General features: G+C 55.3%; 1 protein-coding gene across 3 annotated transcripts in view; it reads right to left on the bottom strand.

Annotated features, from left to right (window-relative positions):
• Window positions 1-11,712, bottom strand: part of ABL1 (ABL proto-oncogene 1, non-receptor tyrosine kinase) — a 143,596-nt gene continuing 131,884 nt past the window's right edge. For all 3 annotated transcript variants that reach the window (XM_078436353.2, XM_060608354.3, XM_078436354.2), the window contains 5 exons: window positions 10,247-10,431; window positions 7,754-7,906; window positions 6,454-6,543; window positions 5,939-6,103; window positions 1-3,575 (listed from right to left, as the gene is read on the bottom strand). In XM_078436353.2, coding sequence (XP_078292479.1) covers window positions 1,858-3,575; window positions 5,939-6,103; window positions 6,454-6,543; window positions 7,754-7,906; window positions 10,247-10,431 — 2,311 coding nt within the window. In that variant the 3' untranslated portion in view covers window positions 1-1,857. The remainder of the gene's footprint in view (window positions 3,576-5,938; window positions 6,104-6,453; window positions 6,544-7,753; window positions 7,907-10,246; window positions 10,432-11,712) is intronic.

Raw genomic sequence — 11,712 nt, 5'->3', positions numbered from 1 at the left:
CCGAGTTCTAACGTTGTAAACATTTATTTAAAAAATACTACGGAGAGATGTGGATTCAAAAAACAGAGTCATATACAGAAACAAAATGTACTGGACCAAAAAAAAAAAAAAAAAAAAAAAAAGACACCATAAGCATTTGAGAAGGGAAAATAGTGGAAAACTATTTACATGTCATTTATAAAAGAGCAAGTCTATAAAAGAGTGTAATACCGAGATATAAATGCAAAATATAGTGGCACGTCATGTGAACAAAAAAAAAATCAGTACCTTATAGAAAGAGGCGGTCGAGGGGACCTGGGTGGGGTCGGTTTTGCTTTGTCTGCAAGGCCGCTGGTGGTGTTCTAGCACCTCCCTCAGTCTGTGTGACACAGAAGTCTGGGGCGGGGAGGGGGCAAAGAGGTGATGAGCTGTGAGGACAGCACAAATCGATGCAGAGGGAACCATCTCTGCCAGAGAAATAAAGAACAAGTTCGGGTGATGAGGCCGGTGTGAGGTCACGGGGGTACGGGGGTGGAAGGTGGTCGCGCCTGGGCCCGGCAGGGGGCCCAGGCAGGTGCCTGCCCCCCTCCTTCAGCAGCTGCTCTAGGTCAAGGTCAAGGCGGCCTGGGCCCCTGGCTGGAGAGCCTGGTCCTGGGCAGCCTGGGGAGAGGAGACCGAGGCCTGCTCTTGGAGACACTTTCTGGGCTTCATCTGTTTGTGGTTTTCTCCATCCCTGAAAACCCCAGCAGAAACAGTGGGTTGCGTGTTGGTTGCTCGTGGCGATTCAACAGGACATTGGCCTCTTAGCGCACAGCCAACAACGGTTGGGGCTTTGGTGCCACAGTCCTCCTCCTCCCGTGCGCCGGCGGCCGGTCCTTCTGTGCCGGAGGCGACTGGGCTGAGCTCAGAGCCATGAAATGCTCCGGAAAACTAAAGGTTGGCTTGTCACACAGGAAAGAGCTCTGCATGAATCTACTTGGTCTCAGAGGAGTACAAGGGAGGAGAAGGAGATCGGTCAGAAATCAAGACCAAGTGCCTTTTCTGGGCACCTGGAAGCCTGAAAAGAAGGTAGGCTGGGCCCAGCCCCGGGCCACCTGGGTACCAGCTGTTCCCCCAGCCAGCCACCCTGCCTGCCTCCCCTGACCCTGCACGCCGGACTGCGACCCTCCTACCCTTCGGACTCCAGCTTTCCATCCAGGCCGAGCAGTGCCACAAGACAGCAAGGACCCAAGGGCCGGCTGGTTTTAGCACCCCGTTTCACCCCCCAAATCAAGAGCTGTCCTTCACATGGGGCGATGTGAGGGCACCAGCCCCCGGCAGCTACGGAGGGCAGAGTGACCAGCTGGCAAGCGCTTCCCAGGATGTAGTTCTGGAGACGGGTCTTCTGTGCCGGCTCCCTCCATGGGGTAGGTGGGGAGGACAGTTCCTCGGGCCTCGGTGACAAGGCTCCTGTTCGGGGCGCTCGTTTCCTGCGGGAAGCGGAGGAGAAGGCATACCCAGAGGAGGGCCTCCAGAAAGACCAGCGGAAAGGAAATATGCTCATCTGCTTTCACCCCTGGCCGGAAGAGCTCAGTTCTGGAGCACTACGTGGGGAGGCGGCCGGCGGGCCGACTGGAGTCCACAGAGCAGGAACTCCACAGATGGAACTCGGAACAGAGGCGACTCAGGGAGGCCGGGCTGGGGGAGGGGGAAGTGCGGGACAGTTGGCACAAAACACAGGTAGTCGGGCTGTGTTCCACAGTGGCCCTTGGCTCCGTGTGGCGCAGCGCTCCCGGGCCAAGGTCCCAACTCACTGGTCTGGCGTCGGCCACTGTCGCAGGCATGGGGAAGCCTTCACGCAGCGCAGGCGGCTCCGGCCGGCCTCACGCCCGGCTTCTGCTACCTCTGTACGATGTCACTGATCTCCTTCACGGAGCTGAGGAGTTTGCTGAAGTCCTGAGTGGCCGCCGGGCCACTCCCTGCTGTCGCCGGGCAGATCTGAAGCTCCCGGAGATTATTCTCCAGTTTGTTGATGGCCTCGCGGAAGGCGAATTTGTTCCTCATCTGCTGGATGGAATCCACATAGCTCACGCAGAACGTGTACAGGTTTTTGCCGGCTTCCAGCACGGCGCTATGGCTGGCCATCTGCTCGGAGTTCTTGGAGATGGCCAGGCACAGGGCCTCGGTGCCGTCCAGGACCACGCTCTTGGTGATGGTGCCGCTGGCGATCCGCTCCGGAGGCTGGCGGGTTTTCCGAAGAGACACGCGGGTCGATATGAGAGGGATGAAGGCAGTAGACGCGGGCTGGTCCCCGGCCAGGGCGGAGGCTGCTGATGGCAACGTGGAGGGGGCGGGCGCCGCGCCGGCTGGGGCCCCCGCTGGCTTGCTGGACGACTGCGGCTTTGGCGCGGATGGGAGCGCGGGCTTTTTGACGCCCTCTCCCAGCGGACTGGGCTTGATGGCGTCACTGTTCACAGCATCCACGACCACAGCCGCGGCTTTCGTTTTCCCGCCAGTGCTGGCCTCCCCGGCCGCTTCCTGGGTCGGGTTCTGAGCGGGCTTCCCGGCTTTCCCCACGGAGGCCGGCGGCGGGGGCGGTGGGGCAGGTTTGAGCTTGGACAGTTTCCCCTTGTCTCTCCCTGGGGACTCGGAGGAAGGCTTGTGCCTCCTCGCTCTGGGCTCCTCGGCGGGGGCCTTGCCGGTCCCTCCGGACGCACCTGGCCCTGCTCTGCTGGCGGGGGGCACCGGCTCAGCTGTGACAGGTGTCCCCAAGGCACCGGACTTGGCGGTCTCGTCCTTGTGGGGAAGGCCAGAGGAAGGAGCCCCCGTGACCTGCCTGCGGAGGAGTTTTGGAGTCAGACTTGGGGGGCTGGAGCCCGGGCTGGACTCCCCCGCGTCTCGAAAGACCTCATCGGCTGCTTCCTCGGTCTTTTTCACCAGCCTGGGTGGGGGAGTCACCGTGCCTCTGGCCGCCTGGTCGGACCTGTTCTCACTCGCCCGCTTCCGAGGCAGAGCCGGCTTCTCGCTTTTGTGCCCTCCAAACGTGGACGAGTCGAACTGCCTGCCCGTGGACTGCAGGTCCCGAGGCAGTGTGACGGACCTCCACTCGGTGTCCCTGGCTCCGTGGGGCACGCAGGAGGCCGAGCAGGACCGCAGGAAGCGCTTGCTGGAGCTGCCGCCACTCTCCTCCTCGCTGGCTGCTAGGCGGCTGCTGGTCAGCGTACTGGACTTTTTCCACAGGTGGGGAGACCGGAAGCCTGCACCCCCGGACTCCCGGAAGGCTCCGTTGGGGACGCCAGCCCCGCTGCTGGGCTTTGGGGACTTGGCTGGCTCGGCTGCGTCCGAGGGTGGGAGAGCCGGTGCCCCGTTGCTGGTTTCTCGGCCCTCTTCCTCGCCGGCCCCCTTGCGCTCGGGCTGGCCGTCCATCTCCCGGAAGGAGCTGCTGCGTTTCGGGGGCGTTGGGGCCGTTTTCTTCTTCTTCTTGATCAAGGCACTGAACAAGTTGGTCTTTTTGTCTTTGGGAAGCAGGCGCTCATCCTCATTCAGGCCGCCATCCTGGGGACCTCGTTCTTTTCGAGGGAGCAGTGGAGACACAGGGGGCTCGTGGTCCAGAGGATCTGAAACACAGTGGGAAGAGTTTAACAGCTTCAGACTAGAGGCTTCTTTGTGAGGGGGAATCTGGGGCTGGCCACCGGCTCCCCAGAGGACCAGCCACGGGTCTGGGCCCGGACAGGCCTGCGCGTGAGCACCAGCTCCGCCACCCTCCCCCATGCCCCCTGCCCCCCAGCCAAGAGGCCTAGGCAAGGGACGCCTCTCCACACATCCTCAGCGTTCTCATCTACGAAATGGAGAAACAAAACCCACCCGTAGACGGGGCGCCTGGGTGGCTCAGTCGGTTAAGCGTCCGCCTCTTGACCTGGGCTCAGGTCACGGTCTCGTGGTTTGTGAGATCGAGCCCCGTGTCGGGCTCTGTGCGGACGGCACGAAGCCTGCTCGGGATATTCTCTCTCTCTCTCTCTCTCTCTCTCCCCCTCCTCCCTCTCTGACTGCTCCCCATGCTCACACTCTCTCAAAATAAATAAGTGAACACTAAAAGCAAGAAGAAAGACCCACCCGCAGCGTGGCTGTGTGAATACAATGCAACATAAGGAGGACCTGTCCCAGCTTCTGGCACGTAGTGGTTCACTGTTGCCCCTGTCGCTACTGGTGTTATTAGGAAGAGCACAGGTCTCTCTCCTTGAGGACGGCAGCACAGAAAGCCACAGCACTTGTCACCCCTGCACCGGGGCTTCCTTTACAGCACAGAGCCCCCTCCGTGCCACTGTCTGGGGCGTGAAACCCACGACAAGGCCGAGCAAAGGGTCAGGCCCCGCGCCCCACGGACCTGCCAATCATGGTTCCTCGGAGGTGGGGCCTGAAGGGAAGGGGACGCTCGCCGCAGCGACAATGGGCTATTATGCTTGGCAAACAAGGACTGACCTTTACAGATGTTTAAATGGGCATTCTTTACACACGAATAATAGCTCCTAAGAAATCTTTCTGGTGTTGCCAAGCTCGGGGCCAGTGAATGACAGAAGTCGCCCTCAGGGGGCGGCTGTGAGGAGAGCGGTTTTCTGTCAGCACCCGAGCAGCACAGGGGGCGTCCTTAACCGCAGCAGAGGTACAAGGGGGCGCCCCTCAGGACACCGGGTGGCACGCAGGACACCCGGCTCGGGGAAAGCTGAGGACCTCCCCAAACCTCAATCCAGCAGAAGGGGGCAGAGAAAGTGAGATTCTAACGACCCGTGCACAGCCCCATCGTAGGACCCAAAAGCCGGCCCTCTCGGCTCACCAGGAGACGACACGCGAATCCCGACGGCCGAAAATGAACAGGGCTGTGTATCACCGGGCTTCTCATAAGCCTGAAGTTTCCACGGTGGCCTCTCCCCATTCCCACCACTGAATTGCCGAAATCATGACACCCGACAGAAGGACAAAGGTCCAAGGTTCTGGATGGTCTCTATGCCACAGCCTCTAGGGTGGGTGAGCAGGGCGACCCGGGGGGTGTGGAGGGAAAACATCGTAATTTGGATTTCTTTTCTTATATAAACCTTCTAAGTGTATGTTTTTGGTATATTTTAAGTTACACATATTTGCACAGTCATACACATCTACACCCAGGCTTCCCATCTTTTTTTGTTTGTTTTTTTAACTGACATGGGCACACAATATAAAAAAAAAAAAGGGGGAATCCTGGGACTACAGATCCTGCTATGGCTAAACATCCCATAATTCGGGCTTTGCCATGCCCCTTCCCACTCGCTCGGTCTGTGGTCCATCAGAGCATCCCCTAGGAGCCTCTACGAACCCAGATTTCTGCGGTTTGGGGGGAGGACGGGGGGGCAAGCGCTCCACAAGCATGTCCTAACTCAAAGGAGAGCACGGCGCACGGGGGCCACCAGGTCCCCATCTGCGAGCAGCATTCCTGCGAGCATCCTGAGACCCCCGCACCACCCCCACCTCGCTGGCTCGTCTAGGGAACGGTGGCCGACAGGATTTTGCGTCAGAGACCAGGCGCGGACGCCAGCTCTGTGCCACGGGCGTCTCTCGGCTCCGTCCGTCCCAGGGAGCTGTTCGTACCAGCGTTTTTGCCACAAGCTGCTCTCTACCTGGTTCAATGTTTACTGTTGCTGTATCTGCCCTGCAAGAGCAACCACAAATGCCGTGAATAATCCATGAGAAGGCGGGTTTGTCTTCCCCATCGGTTTCATCAGCACCTGTGCCTACCTGACTGAGCTAACTACCGAAGCCAATGGTTCCTGATGATTCCCAGGAGGAGGGTGGGCCGCCGTGGGGAACCTTCTTCTTTTCAAGCTGGACCACTGACAAGGAATTAGAGTTAGCCTGCCCGCCGTGCAGGCGCACTCACTGCTTCCCATCCGCCTACGCTGGCCCTGACGGCGTGGACCCCTCTGGGCCTGGTGGGGGTGGGGGGACGTACCGGTCTCTCCTGGGCCCTTGGAGTGGGGCGTCTCGGGCACGTCAGTGGGGTCTTTGTGCTCCGCGGCTCTCCTGGACGTTCTCGTCTTGGTGGGCAGCTCTGGGGCCTGCAGCAAAGTACTCGCAACCCCTCGCACACCTTTTTTCCCCAGTTCCTTTTCCACTTCTAAGAACCACCGGAAACAAAAACAAAAATCAGCGGCCGTTAGTAATGGCGTCAGTCTGGCGTTCTCTCTGTTTCTCAGGCAAGAGTGGTCATCCACGCGCAGGTACAGAAAAAGAGACGCAGATGCTGAGAAAACCGCACTCGGTACTTTCCAGAAAGGTGCGTGGCCACAAGACAGAGATCTCCACGCTCCACGCCTCTGCCCGGCCTTCTGGTCTCAGATAACTTGCTGGCCTGGGGCTCTTCTAGCCGGAAGTGAAGAGCTCCACCGGGCTGGAGCCCCGCCCGGCCGTCCCTTCCATCCCAACCTCTCGCCCCACTGCAGGCACCCCCAGGAATGGGCACTTTACCATCTGATATGCTGGACTCTTGGAACATGGTCTCAAAGGCTTGGTGGATTTCAGCAAAGGAGGGCCGGTCGGAGGGATTCCACTGCCAACCTGGACAGACGAGACCCAGGCAGACCACGCATGAGGCCCTGCTAACAAGTGTGGGGCTAGTAATTCTCCAGGAAGATCTGGTGATGAAAGAAGCACCCCACATCTTGCTAACCATCTTGTGCTGGGACAAGTGACAAATGTCACCGCGTCCTGCCACAGACATTAAGAATGCGAAAAGACCTTAGACACTGGCAGGAATATGGACTGTAGAGCCCCAGAGAGTTGTGACAGCAAGAAGTGCATTTATAAATCTTTTCCCCGGCCCCACTCAATCAAGTGCAGAGAATCACGGAGTCACGTGGCTTCCATTTGACCCTCACTTCTGGGTTATCGAAGTCTAAAGTCCTCACCAGTACAGAAAGGCTAATTAAAACAAGGTTAACATGAGGATGATGGACTGACGGAGGCTCGTGTTGGTAAGGATGCAGAATTAACTCTCCCACACTTCTGGTGGGAATACAAATTGGTACACCTTTCCTGGAAAACAATTCGGTAAAATCTTTCAGAATTTAAAACGCAAATAGCTCTTTGGACCAACAGGTCAACTTCCACAACTACCGGCACAATGTACAGACGTCTACGTAGGAGGGCGTTCATCCTGGCTTTGCTCACGATGGCAAAAGCCAAACACAGGTGTAAAACAAGGAAATGTCCATCAAAAGGGGAAGAGATGGATGAATACATCATTTAACGGCAAGCTAAACAGCTGTATAAAAATAAGGGGATGGAGAGAGGACGGGATCTTTGAAATATGGACATGAAACTGACGTGAGCCTTACGGCTGTGTGCAAAAAAAGTTGAGGGAGTTGTTTTACACACACACACACACACACACACACACACACACACACACACACGAAATAAAACCAACCCAGGTGAATGTCACCGGGAGTATTTGCCTATTACAGCAGAATGTTTGGAGGCAGGGCCCAGGAATTTGCATTTTTAAATAAGAAATCTAAGTTTGGTATCCATCCATCCCATTTCTGCATGAAAAACAGAAAGAGCCTCACACATAAATACTATGTATAAATAACGTGTATCGAGACACGGAATCTGAGTAAGCATGCAGCTGTTATATTAGTTGCTTCTGAAGAATGTGAATAAAGACAGGAAGGGAAATACTTTTTGACTTTAGGAAAACACTCCTGCACGGGAATTTCTTACAAAGCCCACACAGAAGTTTTGCCACCGGCTGGGGAAGACTCACATGCTCGCATGAGTTCGTAGACCTTCTCTGGGCAGCCTTCCGGGCGTTCCATGCGATAGTCTTTCTCTAGCAGCTCGTATACCTGGGACAGGTCAATTCCTGGGTAAGGTGACATACCGTAGGTAGCAATTTCCCAAAGCAGTACTCCAAATGCTGCAAGGAAAAAGAGAGAGGAAGGTTGTTCAAGATGTGGCAAATTTAACTCTCCTGCATTTGAAATTGGTTACCCGTGTAGTGGACATTATAAGCACCTATGCCCTTAGGGGGCGCCTGGGTGGCTCAGTCGGTTAAGGATCCGACTTCGGCTCAGGCCATGATCTCACGGTTCGTGGGTTCGAGCCCTGTGTCGGGCTCTGTGATGACAGCTCAGAGCCTGGAGCCAGCTTTGGATTCTGTGTCTCCCCTCTTCTCTCTGCCCCTCCCCCACTTGGCCTCTGTCTCTCTCAAAAATAAACATTAAAAAAAAAAAAAAAAAAAAGCAGCAGCAGCCACCACACCCTCAGAAGCAGGCCAGACACCAACATTTTACCAGGCCTTTAACGACCAACAGCCCAGGACAGAACCAGACTAAAACGCACCACAGGGGAGAAGAGACTGTACTGATCGGCCTCTCCAGGGTCTTTGAGGTAAGGTGACCATCTTTACTGGGATTTGTGACGCAGGGAACCTAGGGCTGGAGATCAGGATGCCATTTCTACTCCTAGTTTTGAGATCACCTGGCTAAGGGTCTCAGACGGGCCACGTCTCCTTTCGGGGCATATGAGATTATCTCCAGGGCCCCTTCTAACTCTAAACATTTCATAAAAATCTTACAAAATCTTTGAAAGCCCAGACTGTAGGCTTGAAATCCCAGATCCCACTGAAGGGATCCAAGGACCCCTTGGAGAATGCATGATTCAGGTTCAGGGCAGGAACGAACCTGGAATATCTTAATCACTCTAGACAGCACAGACGCCATCAAAGACTACAAGGGGTCTTGTCAAAAGGGAGCAATCTGGCCAAACAGGAGACACTCTGCTTATCAATAAGGAGAACTACCGTGGATTAAAACATCAGATACATCTAAACACGTCATACATATATATACGTATATATCATCACAAAAGGAAAAAACCCAAAAAAACCCCAAAAATGTACTTGGTCACCATCCGAGGGTATTAAAAAACTAGCTCGTTTGCGTGACCCCTGGTAAGCCCGGGCAAGGAGACAAACAACTATGCGGCCTTTCCTGTGTGAACTATACACTGAAGTAACCCCACAGCAGATGAGGGTTTCGTCTGACAGCCGTACTGAGCTAAGCCGGGAACGAGGAGTGACAGCATTAGAGAATTACCGTCTGGCAACCCCTAATAAATCAGTGGATCTCGGCACTGGGGATTAGAAACTGCTAAAATCACAAAAAAGAGAGCAAATCGAGCAGTGTGCAGCTACAAAGCGCGGCACAGCGCGCCCAGTGCTCCTGCTAAAAGAAAAAAGTCAAACCCGAACGTGACCAAACTGTCCAGATCCCACTGCTCATTTAGTAGGGGTACCGAAGACAGAGGAACGCATTAAATCACAGCACGGGGTACAGCGTGGGAGACTTGCAAGGACACGTGAGGTTTCTTCCACAAACAGCGAGCGAGCGAAAGGCAAATACGGAGAGGGAGCCTGCAGACCAGAGGGCACTGACGGGGCATCAACCGTCCACCTTGTGTGGACAGTATCCGGATCTCAACTCAAACGGACCACGACAGCGGGACTACGAACACTCAACTGGAAACGTGAACACTGACTGGATCGTAATATTCAAAATGACGATCAATTCGGGGAGGAAGGGCGATGTGGTTACAAGAATAAAAAAGAGACACCTTTAAGAGACTCATACTGAAGTATTTATGGACAAAATCAAATGCTATCGGGGGTCTGCTTCAAGATAGTAAGGGTCGGGGCAGGGGGCAGGGGGCAGGGGGCGGAGTACAGGGTTCAGGAGCGCCATGAGGCGACGGCCGGTAAAGCTGGGTGACGCGTACCTCGGGCTCACTGTGCAATGAGCATATGCTTCTTCAGCGTACGCTTACTACCTGCTGTAACAAGTTCTTTAACAAAAGACACAAATCAAATACTGGCACATGAAGCTTCAGGGGGCAATATCCTATGTAAAGCCCAAACCAAACTACAGAAAATCGTGGGTGCCTGCAGGCTGGGCTAAGTGCCCCCACAAACCCAAGCAGTAAGCTCGGGCTGGAGATGGGAAGTTAGGGGGCGGGGGGAAGGCAACCTGAATTATTCTGGAAGAAAACTCCGCTTTTACTTCATTTTGGAGAAAACAGGGGAGCAAAGATTGTAAGGTGAGAAAGGAAAAAAACGGTAAGAAAGAGAATTAAGGAATGAAGGAAAACAAATGAAGGAGTGAGAGGGAGGCAGCGAAAGGCAAGGAGACAAAGAAAACCGGGACAAGGAGCCCACGCTTGCGGGTGAGGGCCGACCGGGAGCCGCAGCGGCAGCCCTTACCCCAGACGTCGGACTTGATGGAGAACTTGTTGTAGGCCAGGCTTTCTGGCGCTGTCCACTTGATGGGGAACTTGGCCCCGGCGTGGGCTGTGTACGTATCCCCTGTCATTAACCTGCTCAGGCCGAAATCAGCCACCTTCACCAAGTGGTTCTCCCCTACCAGGCAGTTTCGGGCAGCAAGATCTCTGGGGAAAGAGAGAGAGTTCAGCCGTGAGAGTTGTGGCTATCGCGTTCCCGGCTCCGCAAATCCACCGCCACTGAGGGAAGGCGCCCTCCCGACGACCGCGTCCAGTCCCCCAGGAACCTGTGCCCGTGCCTCAGCATCCGCCCGGGCTCCCACCGCGGGGAGAGGTAGCAGAGGGTGGGCGGGAGCAAGCTCATTACCCTGGGCCTCAGTTACCGCACCCGTAACACGAAGATGATGGCAGTGCCTACTTCGTAGGCTTGTCGTGAGTGGTGGTGACTTAATACGTGAAGCGCTTTAACTCACACCTGCCTATCTGCAATCACCTAAGGGTCTGCTGGGTTAGGACGGCTCTACGGCAGGCACGGGGGACGAAGGCACCAGCCAGTCCTCAACTGGGAGAAACTTCCATCGGAGGGAGTCTCCATGTGGCCTATCCAGACTTGACAGAGGACAAAATAAAATAAAGCCCATAGCACTCCGCCCCCTCCTCCTCCCCAAACTGTGTTTCCTACTTTCCTATTTCCTCCTGATGCGTATCCGAACGAATCCTAAAAATTCTCTCCCGTATAATCGGCTTCCTCTCGCCTCCGGATTCTCCCAGGGAGGTGGGAGTCTAATCTCTGGTTCACGGATGTTAACCATGAAATCACAAGGCAAAACGCAACAGGGGGATGCGACGAGGCAGCACCTTTAGGTGATGGCTGAAGGTAAGATCGCCTGATCGTCAGCAATCAGAGAGCAATTAAATACAGAAGACTTGTGCCTAATAGGATTTTGGTAAAGCGTTTTAAGTCTGTGAAATGAAGGGGGGACAGACGTAGCCATGCAAAGCGAACCACAAGTCAAGAAATCTCAATTTGCAGCCTCAGAGGGTTCACCCTTTGAGTGACAGGCGCATCGGAATCAGGCTCTCGTGCAGCACAGGAAATCTGTCTTACAAGGAAGCGCCAATGTCTCACACATTCTACTCTCGTCCCTCGCTGTGAAATCTCATGTACGGGTCTCATGCTTGAGTTAATTGGGGAGGAAAGTTCAGGGCGGTGGCATGGAGAACGTCTTGTATAAAAGTCACCGGCAAAGCCCATCGGGTTCTGTCCTGCTCGGACAGAACCCTCCTTTGCCAGGAAGCCATTTCCACCAGCAAAGAATGCGAACAGCAAGATAATTGCGGCCCGCTTGAAGGTCAAAGCCCTCCAGGCTTTAGAACAGCAAAGGCGCTTAATTCAGGACCGCACTGACGCCGTCCTGACAATCGTGGACGCGTCCCCGGACCGGAGGA

This window comes from Panthera onca, chromosome D4 (assembly GCF_046562875.1).
Source record: "Panthera onca isolate mPanOnc1 chromosome D4, mPanOnc1 haplotype 2, whole genome shotgun sequence".
In the NCBI taxonomy this organism is placed as follows: domain Eukaryota; kingdom Metazoa; phylum Chordata; class Mammalia; order Carnivora; family Felidae; genus Panthera; species Panthera onca.
The sequence above is the reverse complement of the archived record's forward strand: the minus strand, read 5'-3'. Positions and strand labels throughout refer to the sequence as shown.